We start from the raw sequence: 17,456 nt of genomic DNA, 5'->3' as shown, positions 1-17,456 counted from the left end.
TCAACACGGAGACACAAAACTCTGAGAGATAAAATAGAATGGAGAAAACATAAAGCCTGGACTGTGGATATTATGTGCAGTTTTTCTTGGAGACCCTGGGCCATGAAACACACACAAAGGAAATTAAATATAAAAGAAGCGCAAAAAGTAACCCAGGCACTCCTCGGTTTCACAGAGGTAAAGAAGGACAAAGCTACCACTTTTTATTTTCCATGAAGGAGGCCTATGAACATCAGCTCACACTGAAATGTTACCAAACGTCTAACAGCTTGAATAAATACCAGTCCAACCAAGAAGCAGAAACTCCAAAAGCCTCCACTGTTTTGCCTTTACAAAGGTCTGTGGCCTAAAATCCCACTATTAACACCATGCTGTGTTTGCACTTTCTGCACCACCAAAAGCGCCCACACAGTGTCCTGGATTTACTGCTATTCACTCGGCCATTTAGAAGGTATTGCCGCATCCCAAGGGGGTCGGTGTGGTGGAAAGCCTCCCAGTATGCAGCAGGAGAACAGTTTTACAGACACCAGTCGTGGTTTTTGTGTATGAAACTTTGTTCCTACAGTTCATCTGTCGCTATTTCAACAAATGGTTAGACCATGAGTGTTGAGGTGTGAAGGTTTGGTGACGCGCCTTCCGAAATGAGCGCACTTAGTCGGATGCTGTGTGTATGCTTCACACTGAGACACTAAAAGTGTCTTCTGATGAGCTGGAAGCTCCGACTCACTGAGGTCTTCTGAGAAAAAAAAAAAAAAAAAACTTGCCACAATATGTTCGCAATATGACTCTTGTTAGAGAGGGTAACACTTTCACTCCAGCAACACTTCCCGTATGAGACAGGGTTCAGACCTGTGAGCCAGACACATGTCATTCTTTCATTAAATGTGCTGCTGGAGTTTTATCCTTCACGACTGCTTCCCTTAGTCATGCACCTTTCAAGTATCTGAAGAACATTACACCCTGAGCCCGATCGCCAAATATGCACGTTGGCATTTTACGTTTCTGCAAACCACAGATACGCAACATTTGTCATTAACTAGGAGGTGCATTGAAATATTGTATTTCTTTACATTTCAACAAGGTTGTGATTATATTTAGGCACAAAAAACACTTGGTTATGGTTAGCAAAAGATTATGTTTTGCTGAACTTACCTGGTTTGGGTGGAACAATCCCCTTTGGAAAAGCAGCAATGTCTCTGTAAAAAAAAAAAAAAAAAAAAAAAAAAAAACATCACTTTTTTGGCAGCCATCTCTGCTGGAAACACAGCCACGGATTGCTAACAAAACACCCATGTTTGGTATCTAAAAAGCCCCTGTAAATGCAAATGCAGCAGTGGTTGTTTTGCTGTTTGTTAATGTCAAAAATTATGTGTTACTTTAGAAACGTTGATATGATATGTATAAAACATATAAATATAGCGTGTCTGTGGTTTGCAGAAATATATAACACCAACATTTTTGTCTGGCGACAGGCTGATACTCTCCACAGAACATTGCACTCCATGTGTTGAATACACCTCCTGTCAACAGCCTTAATGTTTTGCTAAAGTTGCTTTGAATAACCTGAAAGCTTAAACAAGACGTTCATGCAGCAGTCTACTTAAAAGTTCTTTGGGGTATGACCTGGTGTTTTCAATAACTCAAAAAACTCACAGTCATCTTTTCAACACTCAAGCTGATGTACACTGTAACCACAGAGTATTTCTCGTGGCTACCAACTGGCTGAATGGGATCAGTTGGGGGTCAAAAGCATCTTGATGTAAGCTGATGAAGGAAGTCAAGTCAAGTCAAGTCAAGTCAATTTTATTTTTAAAGCCCATTATCACAAAACATGGTTTGCCTCAGAGGGCTTTACAGTGTACGACATCCCTCTGCCCTTAGACCCTCACATCACCCAAGGAAAAACTCCCAAAAAGAAGCCCTGTGGTGGGGGTCTTTTTTGGTCAAAAACAACAGCGAGAGTACAAACAGTAGTGACCAGATACAATAAATGTAGTTTTGTTCCATCTTTTCATATCATGCTTTATCGTTTACTGTGTTTACACCACCTGATAAGGCTTTCATTTATTTAATTATAACACTACTTTATTGACCTTTACTATACTTTATTTAAAATAATAACACTATTTTATTATACTTGATTTTTCCGGTAGGTAATGTAACTTTAAGGCAGTAGCTACTTTATATGTAACTGTAGTTCACTTAATAATTTTACATTTTAGTAGTTTAAAGTAGTTTAGAGGAGATTTCAAAATATCGCGATATATATTGTACATCGTGATATAGCCTAAAAATATTATGGTATTATTTCAAAGCCATATCGCTCAGCCCTATTTGGGAACAAAGACTACACCTCAAACACATCCCATTGCAACACGCACACCTGATCCATTCTCTTCCTCATCAACTCAGTTCTCACGTGAGGGCTCGACATCCTCGTTTACGAAGAAACATTTTCCCAACACACAGTCTCAACACTCCCAGTTCCCTCCTGTTTTCCCAGCCTTCAACCTACATGTCGTCCATAACTCGGATTTTTCCCTCCTCCATTCATCTCTCACCCTTCATCGTCACCGTCATCCTTCTCTTCACACCCTTAATAATCCATCATATGCAACTATTCCAAATTTTTCTTTATTGATGTTGTCTTTTTTTAGTTCAACTCTTTTTTATGGATTTCTCATGCACTGTCTCATACACTTGCAGCATCTGGTGAGGGTTGATGTTGAACTCCATCACTGAAGAAACTCTTCCTCAGGAGTCTTGACTCATCGGCATGAGTTATCCCCTTGATCTCCCCCATTGAGGAGGAAGCTAACAGGCCAGACCACATGATCTGATCACTACAGCATGTGCTTTGATAAGCTCTGGCTTCAACCCAACTGTTTTATCTACTATACCTTCAGGTCCTCTAACGCTCGATATATTGACGCCTCTGTGAAAAACTGATACCTGCTGGAATGGAGTTAAAAAAAAAAAAGAAGGCTGACCTAATCCAACAGATGCTGAAAATACAGAAATTATTACAGAGAAGCTAAATCAGTCGATATCTGTCAGAATTGCCCTTGAAGGATCGTTTCACACAAGCAATCTGATTGGTCAAAGACGTATTCCAGCTGTGTAAATTATACCCATAAAGCTAGCGGTGCTTTAGCTTGCTTTGATTGCTTTGCCATGTTTTTTCCTGGGAAGCAGTTAGTGATCTGTCTTTCTCCTTGAAAAAGAAAAACTTGCAGAAAGTAAATCTGCAGCTGTAAAGCAATTACGGTACTTGCCTGCACCATGTATAAACCTGCATTACTGCCATAACAAAGAACACTCCAAGATATTTTAATTAGTTCAAATGAAAGCTGAGGTTTTATCGCACTTGTTCATTTGAGTTGATTTGCATAAGTGTTAGATTTTTAATTATCTCCTCAACATGAGAGAAAAACATTAAGTAATTGTTTAAGAAAGCTGTGAACAAAAATATGTCTGTTTCTTGTTTTGTGTTGGTCAATCACAATGACAGCTTTCATAATTCACAGTGTTTGTCATATGGATGGTGAGTCTCATTTTTATGTGATGACAGAAATACAGAAAGGATAATGTGAGAAATCATTTTACTCAGTCAGAATAAATTAGAGACTTCACAAGATGTCTCAACAGGTTATTTTAGAGGATTTTTTAGTATTTTTTATGTGTTAGATTGGATTTTATTGCAGCATATAAAGCCTAGTTTAAAAAAAAGAGTTATGCCTGTTGGCATAAAAATATTATTTTATGATCAAAAGTGAGTTCCACCTTTAATATTTTTAGCAACCTCAACTGAAGGATTCCTCTTGAGAAACGTCTTATGAAAGTTAGAAACCCCTTTTCAAAAGCTACTGGATAACCATTGTCAAGACTTTCACCCTTCAGTGATCAAAAGTAGTTGTGAGTTTTTCTGGCTGGTAGATTTCATTTGTCGCTGTCTCTCAGATAGATTCGCCTGGCATAACTTTGTACAAATATCCACAAAGCCTGGTTATCTTATCTGTTGATGACACGCACCCAGCAGCCATCACTTCCTGCTTTTTCATCTACGGCTTTTCACATCTTAGGCACCTGGCAGATGCTTTTATGCAGCGCGGCTCTCGATGAATAAACAGGTAGGAGTTCGGTGTCTTCAAAAAGAATGTTTTGATATGACACAATAAAGATCAAACCTGTTACACACCTTTCCATCCAATCTACAGAAACAGAGATGCAGTTTTTAAAATGAACTGACTGTGTGCAAATCAAACCTCAGTTTATATCACTGTACCAATTTAGGAAAACCTGAGCAATTGTCTTAATTGCTCGCACTCTTTCTCTCTCTTTTATTTTTATGTTCAGTGGAGTTTCAACTAAACATTTTGTTAAGATGCAAAACAATCAATGAAGATTGATAAAACCCTAGACAGAAGGACTGAAGGAAAAGATAGTATCCCGTAGAATCATACTCAGTAGAAAATGTACCTTTTTACTTGTGAAACATCCTTTTTGCTTTTGTCAATTTTAAATAGTTTCATTTCCAAATTAACAGCATACCCATAAGTTAAAGATCTAAGACTTTTTTTGCACTCAGTAGATATGTTTCTCTTAATTTTTTGTTGCCAGTTTATTAAAATCTGTGTTAGTGTGCACTTCCCCTTTTTTTAATATGATTCATCCACCTAACAAATGTGGCACGAAAAGAAACACTCTAAAATGTGTAAATAAAATATGTAGGGAAAAAGACATTTAGTAGTAGTAGGAATTAATATGACTGGTGCTACAGAAATGAACTTTTTTTCTCCTTTTTTTTGCCACAGAAAGGCCTCCCCAAAAGAGTCAGTGTGTATCTGGTGTGACGCCAAGTGCCTCATGCAGAGCAACATCTCTTCGCACAGAGTCGATCAGGTTGTTGATTGTGGCTTGTAAATGTTGGCCAGCTGGTCTTCAATGGCTGTGCAAAGTTGCTGGATTTTAACAAATTTGCAACCAAAATCTGAGAGAAATTTATCTACTGAGTGCATAGAAAGTCTCATTGACTTTAACCTATATTAAAATATGCAAAATATATTATATATATTATAAATTAAAATATTAAAAATGTGCAAAAACAAAAGTGTTTTGTTAAATTTTTTGATCAGTGTTGGTATAACCTTTCTTCTTCTGGGTGTATGTAATTAAATTCGTTTTATCATGCTGAAGTTTAAAGGAGCTGATCACAGCCATTGGTCTGCCTCATAGCAACATCTAGTGGGCTGGGGAGGTACTGCTACTTAGTTTGATAACATTAAAAAGTACATGTGAAATAGAGAGGCAGCAGGAGCGCTTCTGGTGTCCCTTGAACCACTGGTGCTCATGGAAGGGAATATTTTAAAAAAGAAGGAACTTAAAACCAAAAAACAGTGGTTTAAAAGATTCAGGTAGTGTGTCACTACACCCGAAGAAGGCCCAAGCCCATACGCACTGGTGTATTTTTAATGTTTCTAGCCCTATGAGTTAAAGGCCTTTTATGCATTTCAAACCACCCTGAGTGCCTGGGCATGGATTATTTTATACCACTGTTTTGTGGATATAAGTTCTTCCTTTTTTTTAAAAATAAATGGTAATTTGGTAATTTACAAAGCTAGTTATTTTTAAATCGAAATTCACTCAAGAAGGAATTCATATGAATTAAGAAAGGACGTCAAATTAAGATGCACAATTTCAATATCCTGTAAGATTTAAAAATCATCAAGTGGAGACATTCATGTTTTTTTCCAGGGCCCCAGGAACACCCCTCAGCCTTGCTCTCAATTTTTTTCCTTGGCCACTCATGGTATTGCCGTGAAAAAAAATCCCATGTAGCCAAAAAAGCATTTTCCCCATCTGTTCAACTCTTGACGGGACACCTCTGGCTGCAAAATAGGTCAACTGTGACTCTATGACGCGATGATGTGACGTTGGTACTTACACACTATGACAAATATCAATCAGAATTGGCAGTTACCTGTATAAATGTAATTAAATGTGGAGAAAGTCAGTCTGTCAGGTGGAGTTTGGCAGGTGATCACTTTTTGGCACGACACCTGTAAGGTACTGTGATATTACCTACATTTTCTTGCGTGCAACACCGGAAGTCTGCAACAACCACTGCACTAAACTCAGAAATAGCACGCGCAGCTAACGTCATCAGGGCACTGTAGGCTAATGTTATGCTGCAAGCATCAGGCTGCAACATGCTACCTGCTACACCTCTGTCAACATAGATTCAATGGGGTTATCATTAAAAAATAAAAATACTGGCTCGATAACTATGATGACAGAGCCAGCAACAATGAAGAGTAGCACAAAAGACAGTTTATACAGTTTGCTAATTAGCATATTACTCACCTGTCCAACAGCAACATAGCCACCTCGGCGTCGGATTTGCAGCCCACTGCTTCGCGAAGCTGTCACCGACGTGTAAAAACATGTAAAAGCTGTCCAACATTTACTGTAGTCCGGCTTTTTGCTCCGTTTTTCTCCCCCGAGCTTGCTCCCTCACTGTCCTCTTCCCTGTCCTAGTCTCTGCAGGAGAACCGCGGCCCGAAAGTCACATATGGCCGACAGCAAGCGCCTCTGTGGCAGCCTGGTTCTTAAAAGTTAGTGACCATAGAGCAGTGGTTCCCAACTGTTGGGTCGCGATCCAAAAGTGGGGTCCGTTATGATTGCATCGCAAGCGACTCCTAAACATGCCAAGTTTGTAAAAACAGACTTTATTTTGAAGTACTCTGAATCTCAGACACAGAGGTTTTGTTTGGAAGTGCTGTTTCCTGTTGTAGAGTGAGATTTTTTTTGTACAGCTATTTTACTGGTTTTATTTGTCCTTTTTACCATGCTGTGCATTACGTTTATTTTGTCTTGAAGCAATAATATGCACTTTTTTGGTTGCAGTGTGATGTATTTAATTAGGTTTAACTAACCACACTTTATTCTTGCAAAGCATTTTGTCTTTGTGTTATAAGCTCACATGTTACTTAGGCTACATTTTGTCAAATACAAGTGAATATGTGTCATTTCTCCTTTAACTAATAACTAAGGACAACTTGCCTGGACCAGTTGGGAGCCACTGCTATAGAATTCCCCAGTAATGAGTCCTAAAACCTGGAAATGAACGAGCATTTCAATACCTCCGGTTATCTCATCTCAAAGTCAAAGGAGGTTTTTAATGGGTTTTTAGTTAGAAGCCTTAAATAAAGTCTGTGGTTAACACAAGCTGAAGAGACTTTCATGTTTTGTTCTACAACATAAAATGCATCAGTAAATTTACTTGCGGTTAAATAAGACTATAGAACATTATCATGTTGAACCACACCAAACACAGCTTCACTGCTTCTAACGACTTTGAAACTGTTACTTTTAAGGTGGAAAAGCTGCATAATTTTCCTTTAATATTCCCTACAACTTTTTTGTCTCATATATGTAGGAATTTGATCCTTGGAAATTTTTAATAATCAGGATTGGACCATAAGTTACACGAGGTTGAGAACCCCTGGTTTAAAGTACAGTTGAAAGATCTAAGAGGGATTTATTTCTCTCGGACTGGACAATCGGTTTCAGTGCAGGTCTGTTGCACATTAGGACTAATTCTGCTGCAGGAACAACCTCTGGCAGACATGAGTCAAAACAACTAGTCAAAGATATGCATGTTCAACTTTCCTCTTCTCTGCTTTCATCTGTCTCATCACTATCCAACTTTAGAAGACAGGCATGCCACAATAAACTTATTATACTTTTAGCTGTCCTGAAAATCCATCTCAGTGGTGTTGCATGACATTAAAGATTCACACACAGGCGCAGTGTTTCTCCCTTTGGTGTCACTGAGAGATTCTGGGTAATCATAGCACATATGGTTCCCACTGCACATCATCATTACAAAAAGGCTAAAAAACTTAGAGGTGTTTCAGCTCAGATTCCCTTTTATTATGCGGATGTGCTATTTGCTCCACACTGAGAGGAAAGGAAGCAGAAAACCAATTGCAGAATTATATTTTCATTTGCTCGTGCAGCATGTTGATGCTTGCTACCTTGTCTCTTACGCAGCATGTGGCACCAATCCTCCATCATTCAATTTGTTAAAGGACGCTGCAGATAATGTGACAACTGAAACACACACAGGTTGGTCTGAGCTGATATTTGTGTGTGCATACTGCCTCCCTGTGGTAACTTGCTTTTTGCTTCTCTTTTCTTTTTTTTTGCAGTCCTTTTGGCAATACTGTAGATATTTTTCACAGAACACACCTCACACTAGGAAAAGCACAGGTGTAAATAATGAAATTAACAATGTCTGAATTCTTCTCAGCTGCTTCATTTTCAGGGTCTCAGTATTGTGCATGCTTGGCTCAGTGTGACTCTCAAGGGGACTCTTGAATATGATGGAGCTGTCATTAGTGTTAATAGTAACACCTGTGCTTTTCCTACAAGTCAAAATGTCTGCTGTGAGAAAATAAAGAATTTCAAAAAATACAACTTTTGCCGCAGTTGCTTTTTATTTAATTTCATCATTTAAGATCTAATGTAGGCAATATGCTCTTTTGCAGCTCATTTACACTTCAGCCTGTCGGTAAAATCTCAACAGCCTTTCAACTTTTAGCTTTATAAATATATAACAACTTTTCAAACCAAATTTTCATCTCGGTCTGTAACTGTCATGATGAAAGAATACAACCTCTCAGCCCATTACTTTCAAAGTGACTGGTCTAGTTAGTAATGCCGACACAGTTTAGATGGACATAAATTGCAAAAAGACGGCTCTGTGATGTAAATACTCAAAATCTGACTCAAAATGTGTCAGATTAGGAGCATCTTAAATCAGCTGAGCTGGTCAAACATAAAAACATCCATCACACAAATGAAATAAACAGGGAGGACTCTGTACACAATTTGTGCTTTATTGACCAAAAAAAAAAAGATTGTACAGTTTCTACAGTTGATTGCAAGAGCAGTGTTGATCCATCGCTTTATGCAGGACAGCTCCTCCCCTCGTGTTCTAGCCAATAACTGAATGACAGTGCAAATCGCATAATCAGTCTAACCATTGTGTTACTTTATAAACGGACAAAACAGCTGAAAACAACTGGCAGAAGGCGACAAGAGATTGATGGCGTGGATTTGTGTGGCAGTTATGGCATTTCGTTTGAAGGCATGTGACGGCAACAGACAGAAAAACAACATTGAGCTGTGACATATAGGAAGTGGAGCCATGGGTGTCAAAATAATGTGGTCTGTTCTTGTTTTTGTGGTTTTTCATTTCCTCGTGTGAATGCAAGGCCACACAGCGTGCAAAATTTCTGATCAACAGTCCACCAAACTGTACTCCGACAAGTAGTAACTAAAAATTAAAAGTGCTGTGAGAGCATGAGAGAAACACAGCCGCTGCATTTTTGCCACAATGAAGACAATAAATGATTGATAGAGACTTCACCGAAGTCATAAAACAAAGAGGGCCAGCCCCAGGATTTCTGCATGGCAAAATCTGGGCAGTAGAAGTGGAAGAGGTACAGCAGACAAGTAAATTACAACGTGATGAAAAAGAAAAAGTTTTCTCTCATACATTATATTAGTACATTCTAACCTGAACAGCATCCGTCTTCGTTTAAATGGCTTAAGCACATGGACAGACCCCTCATCAGAAGAGTCGTACCCCTCCTCGACTTTATGTGCAGCTTAATTTCACACGTAATAAGGATTTTACATCCCTTACATGATGTTAAAATCTAAATGAAAAGGCTTTTTTTTTTTAAAGGAGTGACGGTTAAAATAAATTTTAACATCTTAAAATTTAATTCAAAAAGTGATTTCTTTCTTGGTTAGATAATAATAAGGAATATTTTCACTTGTGTATTTAAATCAATTTCCCCAATATTTAACTTTTTGTAGTGTACAGTAATTTCTTACTCTAAGATCTAGGATCAACAGACCATTTTAAATGAGCCATGGATTGTTTTTTGGAACGCCTGCTTCTATATCAGCTTCTGCTTTTTTAGCATACTTAACCTTTAAAATACAAACATATGTGTGACACAAGTGCTTTCGAAAAGCAAATGCTTTGTGTGTCAATTTATATCTTGTCTAACTGTTGAGAGAGAAATCTATTTCATTATTATCTATTAATATTAGGGTGAATAATCGACTGTTATTATTAAGCAGTATATTATGATCTAGGTTCTTCCTATTTTTAAAGCGAATATTAAACATCTTAAGACAGTATGAAAGAGGGAGAACAAAGCAGGTGTAGAGGGACCATAAGGCTGAAATACTCCCAAAGAAGACAAATATAAGACCCCTAAAAAAATGAAATGTTAAATCCCAAGAAGTCAATAATTGAGAATAAAAATAACTTTAAAATAATATTACAAATAAGAATAACAGATAATCTGTAAAAATCTCTCTATGCAGACAACAGAAGAGTCCTGAACAAACATAATTTTATCCAGAAGACGTTACACTCGCTGCTCTCCAGCTGGCCTGCAAAGCAAGACAAAGCATCAATCGGGCTCCATGACAAAGCACAGCATCTCAACAATGCGACCGGCCAGGCGGGAAGGCCAACTGGCTCTGTGCAGGTCTGAACATATTGTTCTTCTGAACGTGGATCAAAAAATGTAGTCCCGGGTCATCTTGAGGGACGGCATGGCTTCGTTGACGTTTTGGTCCAGGCGGTGATACTCCACAGTGTTGCGGGAACACAGACTGTCCTTCCAGCGCCGGCTCTGAGCCAGGAGGAAGATCTGACAGGAAGAAAATGGAAGCAAAATGCGGATAGAAATCAAATTAATCTGACAGATGTACAAGTGCTGATCAAGTAAAATTATTTCTTGGTTCACAGACGAGCAGGAAAGATGAAAGACTACATAATTGGAATCCTAGCTTCAGCTGTAAAACCCAAATTAACATCGGGCCAGCATAATTTATAATATAAAACCCTCCTCTACTGATTTGATATTTGGAGAAAGAAATAACTTCTTTGGACAGAAAAAAGGGCTTCCTGCTGTTGTGCTTCATATAATCACATAGTCTAAAATAAATATGATTGAACTAACATGTTTGAAACCTATTAAAGAACGCAGTGGTAATGTTCAGATGGTTGCATCTATTTTTACTTAAATTGTAAAGCACTCCTTTTATCTAGTGATGCTGTGCAGTTGAGGAAAACCACCATAAATGGTTCCATAAAATTCTCGTTCTTTCATTAACAAATCTAGTTTATACTTCAATAAAGCTAAATGTTATAATGGATGAAAACACAAGGTAAATATTTCAGGAACTCATTTTTGTTGTACTGAAAGTGTAATTCAAGACACAACAAGACAGCGCTGTTTGTCTTGTTTCCAGCAGTGTTTCATAGGAGCGTGCATTGGTTATTTTCAGTATCTCTTAACATACTGATACTTTTATTAAATAATCACTTGTTTAACCCATAATATGTCAAGAAAAGATAAACGTGAGATCCAAGCTGAAATATCAGGCTCTGTATATGAAATCCAGTATAACTTCAAATTTGGGAAGCTGTTATCAAATATGTTGCAGATTAATTTTCCGCCCAATAGCTATTTGTACATGTTACAATGTACAATGTTAACTTCAATTTACAGAAGGTAAAGGATGAAATACATTGAACAAAAATGTAAATGCAACATTTTGTTTTTGCTCCCATTTTAACAGGTTTAAGTTAAAGATGTAAGTCTGTGTCGTAATCATGCTGTTAAATCAGCGTCTTGATATGCCACACCTGTCAAGTGGATGGGTTATTTTGGTAAAGGAGACGTGCTCACTAACACAGATTTTACCAAACGGGAGAACTTAAACTGAGAAAGATAAGCCTTTTGTGTGCGCATTAAAGAATCAGAGTAAAACTTAAACCTGTGACAAATGGGAGCAAAAACAAGTGCTGCATTGAAACCTTTGCCCAGTGTAGTATCAGCCATGTGTACACGAGACTTGTACTGCATCATCATCTCTGCCCTGCTCATACTGAGCAGCTCCCCGGCTGTCGTCATGCTCACACTCACCTTCCTCTTGTTGTGATAGGTGATGTAAACGATGGCCACCAGGAAAGCCAGGATGACCAGATGAAAGAAGAAGTGGGAGTCTTCATCCTCTTGGCTGTAGCTGTCTGGTTTGTAACGGGGCACCACCTCCATCCTGTCTTGCTGCAGCCTGTTCACACTCTGGTCTATCATTCTGTCGTCGGTGTTGTCATATAAGCCGTCAAGGCTGTCACTGTCATCGCTGTCCCTGTAGACGCCATCTTCGTCATCGTCGTCGTCATCGTCATCATCACCTTCGTTGCCTTCAACTGTGTAAGCGGGCTGCTGCAGGTCTAAATCAGAGTCCTGCACTATGGACGGGTTCAGAGCGGTGGAGAGTTTGGGGTCAGGTGCATCGAGCTCTTCTATAACAGATTTGGCTGGTTCAGGGGTTTTGACAGAGGTGGTAACTTCTGGACTCGAAGCCGGAGTGGTTTCAGAAGCAGCGGGTCCATCTGTTGGCTCACCCCTGTCCGGGTTACCTTCAGCCTTCTCTGTTGTTGTGGCCCCTTTACTGACAGGCTCTGGCTGCTGTGTATTATCAGAGGAATCAATGATGGCGACTTGATCTGTTAGTTCTTTGGCGCTTTTTGGTTCAATGGCTGTTGTGTGGTTGCCTGTGGGAGCCTCTATGGCTGTTGTGGAGGAGTCATTGCCAGCAGGTGTTTCAGGGTTCTTGGTATTCGTTAAAACTGCTGTACTGTTTTGAGACAGCGAAGGCTCTGTGTTGCCTGCTTTCTCATTCACAGTGGTCAAAGTAAGATTCTGAGACGTGCTTCCCCCCTGATTATCTGCAAGACAGGTTACAACATAAAAGGTCAATAAAATACTCCTTAGTAGTGATTCCCAACTGGTGGGTTGGGGTATATATTCAGAATAAAATTGATTTTCTTTTTTAAACTAGGGAAAAAATACCAAGGAATCTTTATTTATGATTATTGTAATAATATTTTTTAAATTAGGTTACAGAAAAAAAGGTTTTATTAATATCTTTTTTTGTTATTTTAGCACTTTTTTCAGGTCATTTCCCGTTTTGATCTTGTGCATTCCTTTTTTTTGTTGTTTTTTGCTTATTTCGGGTAATATTCTTGAATTTTTTTTTCAAATGTTTTGCTCTTTTTAGGGGTCATTTTTATTAAATTGCTCATTGCCGTCTTTCCATGTTTTGGAAAGAAATCAAACCAGTTTCTCAGGTTTCAAGGAGTTAACTTACTGCCACAAAGAAGCTGCAAAGTGGACATCTGTACTAAACAGCAGCTTGCTTGAAAACATGCAAACTTGCTTTACTCCCATGACCACTGCTGAGAATGAGACATTGTGTTTTGAGACTTCTCTCCTTTAAAACACACTGTGATGTGGTATTGCACATTATACTATGCCATAAAACCTTTGTCAGCCCACGTTATCATTTTTTGAAATTCACTACACTGAACACATGTCCCCTCTCTTAATTAGAATGAAAGAAGGGTTGAATATACATCAATGTTAGCAAGTATTTTACTTTTTCTTTTAACCTGTGTAAAAACCTGGAGCAGCATTGCTTTTATTGTGCTGCATTCAGATGCCTTTTTAAAACATTTAACACTTTGTACTCTAAGCAAATTGGTGTAATTTCTTTTACAAATAGGGGGGAAAGGCAGCAACTTTGTAGGAAATGTTCTTCAGATTGCAAGAAATTAGTAGATTTAATTTTTTTTAAGGCTCGGGAAAATGTCAAAATGTCTAGGGAGAAAAGAAAAAAGCTAAGGAAAAAGTACATTTATATGTATCATTATTATATATCAAAAGTATGTTACAAAACGATTACATTTTTTAAGCACCTTTTCAGGTCATTTTCTTGTTTGTTTTTTAACTTCCTTTTTTTTTTTAACAAATCTTCAGGCAATTTTTTTTGTACTTTTTACTCATTTCTTGCTTTTGGGTCATTTCTTCTTTTGTTGCTCATAGCCTTCTTCCCATGTTTATGAAAGAAATCAAGCCAATTTGCTCAGTTTTTTTTGTAAAGGGTGCAATATATAACATTTCAGTTTCCTTTCCAAGCTTCTCTGCAGTTACATCAGTTTCTGCCTGTGTCTTTAAATATGAGCTGAACTATGCCTCATACATCTGGCCAGCCTTCCTGAATCAATGACACCATTTAAGCAACAAGTGTCAACATCATTTCATCCTGTGGGATTAGGAGGCGTTGCTTAGGAAGGGACGGGAGGAGAACACTGGGGACTTGAAGCACGGAGTAAGACATCCCAGAGAGAAGAAAGAGAGTATTCATATATGTGGGCCATGGCCAGCATACATAGCGACTGAACAGGAGGTCTTTGTGGCAGCAATGGTTATACGCTTTGCTGCATTAAATGCTGCATGTAAGAGACTAATCCTATTAGACTGAGTGGCTGGGTCTTAATATTTATACATTTTAATCACATGTCTAATGGACAAGTAGCAGGAGATCTCCACTCTTGTTAAACATCACTCTTTGGGTGTTGGATCAGTTTTATTTAAATTAAACCCATTTAATACATGGCGCAAAAGATGCTTGTATCCACTAGCTTAATGCCGTTAAGTTTAGGTTAACACCTGGAACTTGAGCGTTGCAGAACCTTTTTTTTAGTGCCTATGTTAACAAGTCAGAGCAGCCACAATGCCTGCACCAGCAAGGCTCCCCATTTGTTTCCCCGTGTGCTACACCAATTGTCAACAAAAACAGACGGTGAAAATGTTGTTTTGACAATTATATTGACTCTACACCACATTTCATTACAGTTTAAATGCCTTTACCTGTCACAGAAAATGAGGAAATACAATTGTCTGTTTTACTGTAACTTTCCTGCCTCCGTTTCAAAATAAAAGTCATCTGACCACATTTCTTTGAACAAAATCCTATTGTTGACACAAGGCATTTTATTGTAAAATTTTTGCAGGCCCCTGTTGTCTATGCAATTTTCCATTTGCTGTTTGTATTTTGACCTAAATAAATATTAACAGGATTAGTGGCTGGTCAAGTTAAGGTCATCCTCCCTTTGTATACATTTTTTTGGCTCCCTTCCTTGACAAAACCGAAAGGGACATCCATGATATGAGCACAGCACATTAATATAATGTCACAGGGTCTGATTTCATGACACTAAAAAGGAGTTTCATGTAACTTAAAATGCTTCCAAGGATGATGAAATGTTAAGTCAATAAATACTTGGAACACAGCTTAACTTTCATAAATCATTGAAAGTTAGACATCATTCTTTAAATGCAATGTTTCAGTACTCGACCTTCATCAGGTCTATTACCACCCTTTCCTGACGAAGGACTCGTACTCTAACAATGCATTAATTTAATGATTTTTTAAAGTTAGGCTGTGTAAGAGACTTTGCCTTTCTCCTACGTGCCTGTTTTGAAATAGATGTTTGAACTTTAATTTTGTTCTAAGTCAATAAATACTGTAATCAGATACTGATGTGATTCCACGCAAGTAACACATAGCTCCATGAGTAATGTCAGATCACAAGACATGCATGGCCAAATCTTATACCAGTGCATGACGTACCGTACATAAAGTTCATGTGGATAAAATATGCCATGCAAAGAATTTCTAGAGAAAATCGTCAATTCATACAAAATGTTCTCACTATCAGTCCGTGTCTTCATGCATTCTTGTTGTATCAGTGCATGTCTATCACATAATACAAGGAGAGAAAAGCCATTTGAGTGAGTATGGTGAGCATGATGGCGTGGCAGTGATACTATGAAAGAGAAATGGGCCACAGACTAGATTCTTTTTCAAGCAAACACAATGACAGCTGGCCAAACATACAGTAAGCATGATCTTCATTTGAATAGAATTGAGAACACAGGCAAAGAAATCAACACCACTGACTGACCTTATCTCTATGCAGATTTAAGCCACTAGACTACACGCACAAAGTCCATTTCTGTAACACAGAGCCCGCCATTCAGCACAATTTTACAGCCTGGACTGTGGTCGCAGTTCCTTGTTGGAAAACTTCAAAAGGGTTTTCTGTAATAAGCTGTGGCATTACTGGACTGACAGGGGGTTAATTAACAGCTCAGATATATGACTAGGACATCTGGACCAAGTCACTTAATCTGACCACCACAAGTCATTGCTGCCAAAGCGTCCCTGCAGGGCTTCACAAGGTCGGCCCTATAAGTGCAATGCAATTTCCCCCGGGCTTGTCATATAACAGATATTTAACTCTTTGGAACCTGAGCAACATGGCTTCGTTTTTTAAAAAATGTGGAAAGAAGGAAATGAGCAACTAAACAAGAAATATATATTTTTTTAAATGTATGAAATTTGTAAAAATTTGCAAGAAAATGACCTTAAATCAACAGGAAAAAAAAAAGGAAAGACAACAGGACAAAAACAGAAAATTATCTGAAAAAAGTGCTTAAATAAAATATAAATTAATTATTATTAATAATAATACTTTTGTGATCTAATTTTAAATGCACTGTACATGTAATTTTCTTCATTTTTTCCCCCGTCATTCGATACTTTTTCTAGTCTTTAAAGTTAAGTTATAGGTCATTTTCTTCTCACCTTTTTTAAAAATCTATTTATTTATATTTTGCATGACATGTCATATCAAGTTGCCGATCTCCTTTTTCCCACTTTTTGAAAGAAATCCCATTTCAAACCTATAAATACATGCAAAAGGCGTCTGAAAACTGTGCAAAAAAACTAATGTCCATGCAGGTTTTACAGGGTTAGCTAATGTTAAATGTTGAGGTTTGATTAGAAACTTCGCTATTATGACCCTAATGTGTCTGCAGGCTTAGAATTACTTACAATCTCATTGAGGTCAAATATGAAAACTTAATGCTCATTTTACACTGAAATAAATGTAAAGTTTCATATAACGCAACGATTTTCACAACGGTCAAGAGCGTGAACGGCTCACGGTGCGGTTTAACGCCGTAACGTTACCTACGTCCTGAAAAGTTAAAAATTATTTCCTGTAATACTTGATTTAGATAAAATATTCCTGATACACTTTTTCGGAACATTTACAAAGCCTCTCATCGTCTCTGCCACCGCGGTTGCTAGCATGACGTACTAGCCAACTAGCTTCAGTAACATTAGCTGGCTGCTAACTAGCAGTGTTTTTTAATGGTTTTACAACAGTTATAACCTTCATATAAGTGTAACATACCTCCCGTCGTAGTGCTGTTATTATGTGGAACTGGTGAGCAGACGCTGGTTGACAGGTGGAGTAAAATAACCAGAGAAAGAGTACAAATATTTTTCCTGCTTCGCCCCATCTTTCTGCAAGTCGCCATGTTGATGCGCGAGAAAGTGGAGAGGCGTGGTTTAGCGTGGACACAACACACACACAGGGCGCGTGAGTTTGTGGCGTGATGAGTGGTGATCTGTTAGTGAAAGAGGAAGCATGTTATCTG

At 38.2% G+C, this 17,456-nt stretch overlaps 1 protein-coding gene across 1 annotated transcript; it reads right to left on the bottom strand.

Annotated features, from left to right (window-relative positions):
• Window positions 1-8,882: 8,882 nt before the first annotated feature.
• On the bottom strand, window positions 8,883-17,373 carry c13h5orf15 (chromosome 13 C5orf15 homolog). Its single transcript, XM_042499923.1, has 3 exons — window positions 17,210-17,373; window positions 12,024-12,832; window positions 8,883-10,742 (listed from the first exon to the last, which is right to left on the bottom strand). Exons 1-3 carry the CDS (start codon window positions 17,334-17,336, stop codon window positions 10,608-10,610), a joined length of 1,071 nt encoding a protein of 356 aa, XP_042355857.1. The 5' UTR covers window positions 17,337-17,373; the 3' UTR covers window positions 8,883-10,607.
• Between the last annotated feature and the right edge of the window lie 83 nt (window positions 17,374-17,456).

Source organism: Plectropomus leopardus, chromosome 13, assembly GCF_008729295.1.
Source record: "Plectropomus leopardus isolate mb chromosome 13, YSFRI_Pleo_2.0, whole genome shotgun sequence".
In the NCBI taxonomy this organism is placed as follows: Eukaryota; Metazoa; Chordata; class Actinopteri; order Perciformes; family Serranidae; genus Plectropomus; species Plectropomus leopardus.
Note: the sequence above shows the minus strand (reverse complement) of the source record. Positions and strands in the feature narration are given on the sequence as shown.

What these genes read in the sequence shown, in the direction of transcription:
- c13h5orf15 (XM_042499923.1), bottom strand. Translation starts at nt 17,336, where the DNA reads ATGGCGACTTGCAGAAAGATGGGGCGAAGCAGGAAAAATATTTGTACT. An exon ending in TAACAGCACTACGACGGGAG is followed by an intron (nt 12,833 to 17,209) that starts GTATGTTACACT and finishes CCTGTCTTGCAG; the next exon opens with ATAATCAGGGGGGAAGCACG. An exon ending in CCTATCACAACAAGAGGAAG is followed by an intron (nt 10,743 to 12,023) that starts GTGAGTGTGAGC and finishes TCTTCCTGTCAG; the next exon opens with ATCTTCCTCCTGGCTCAGAG.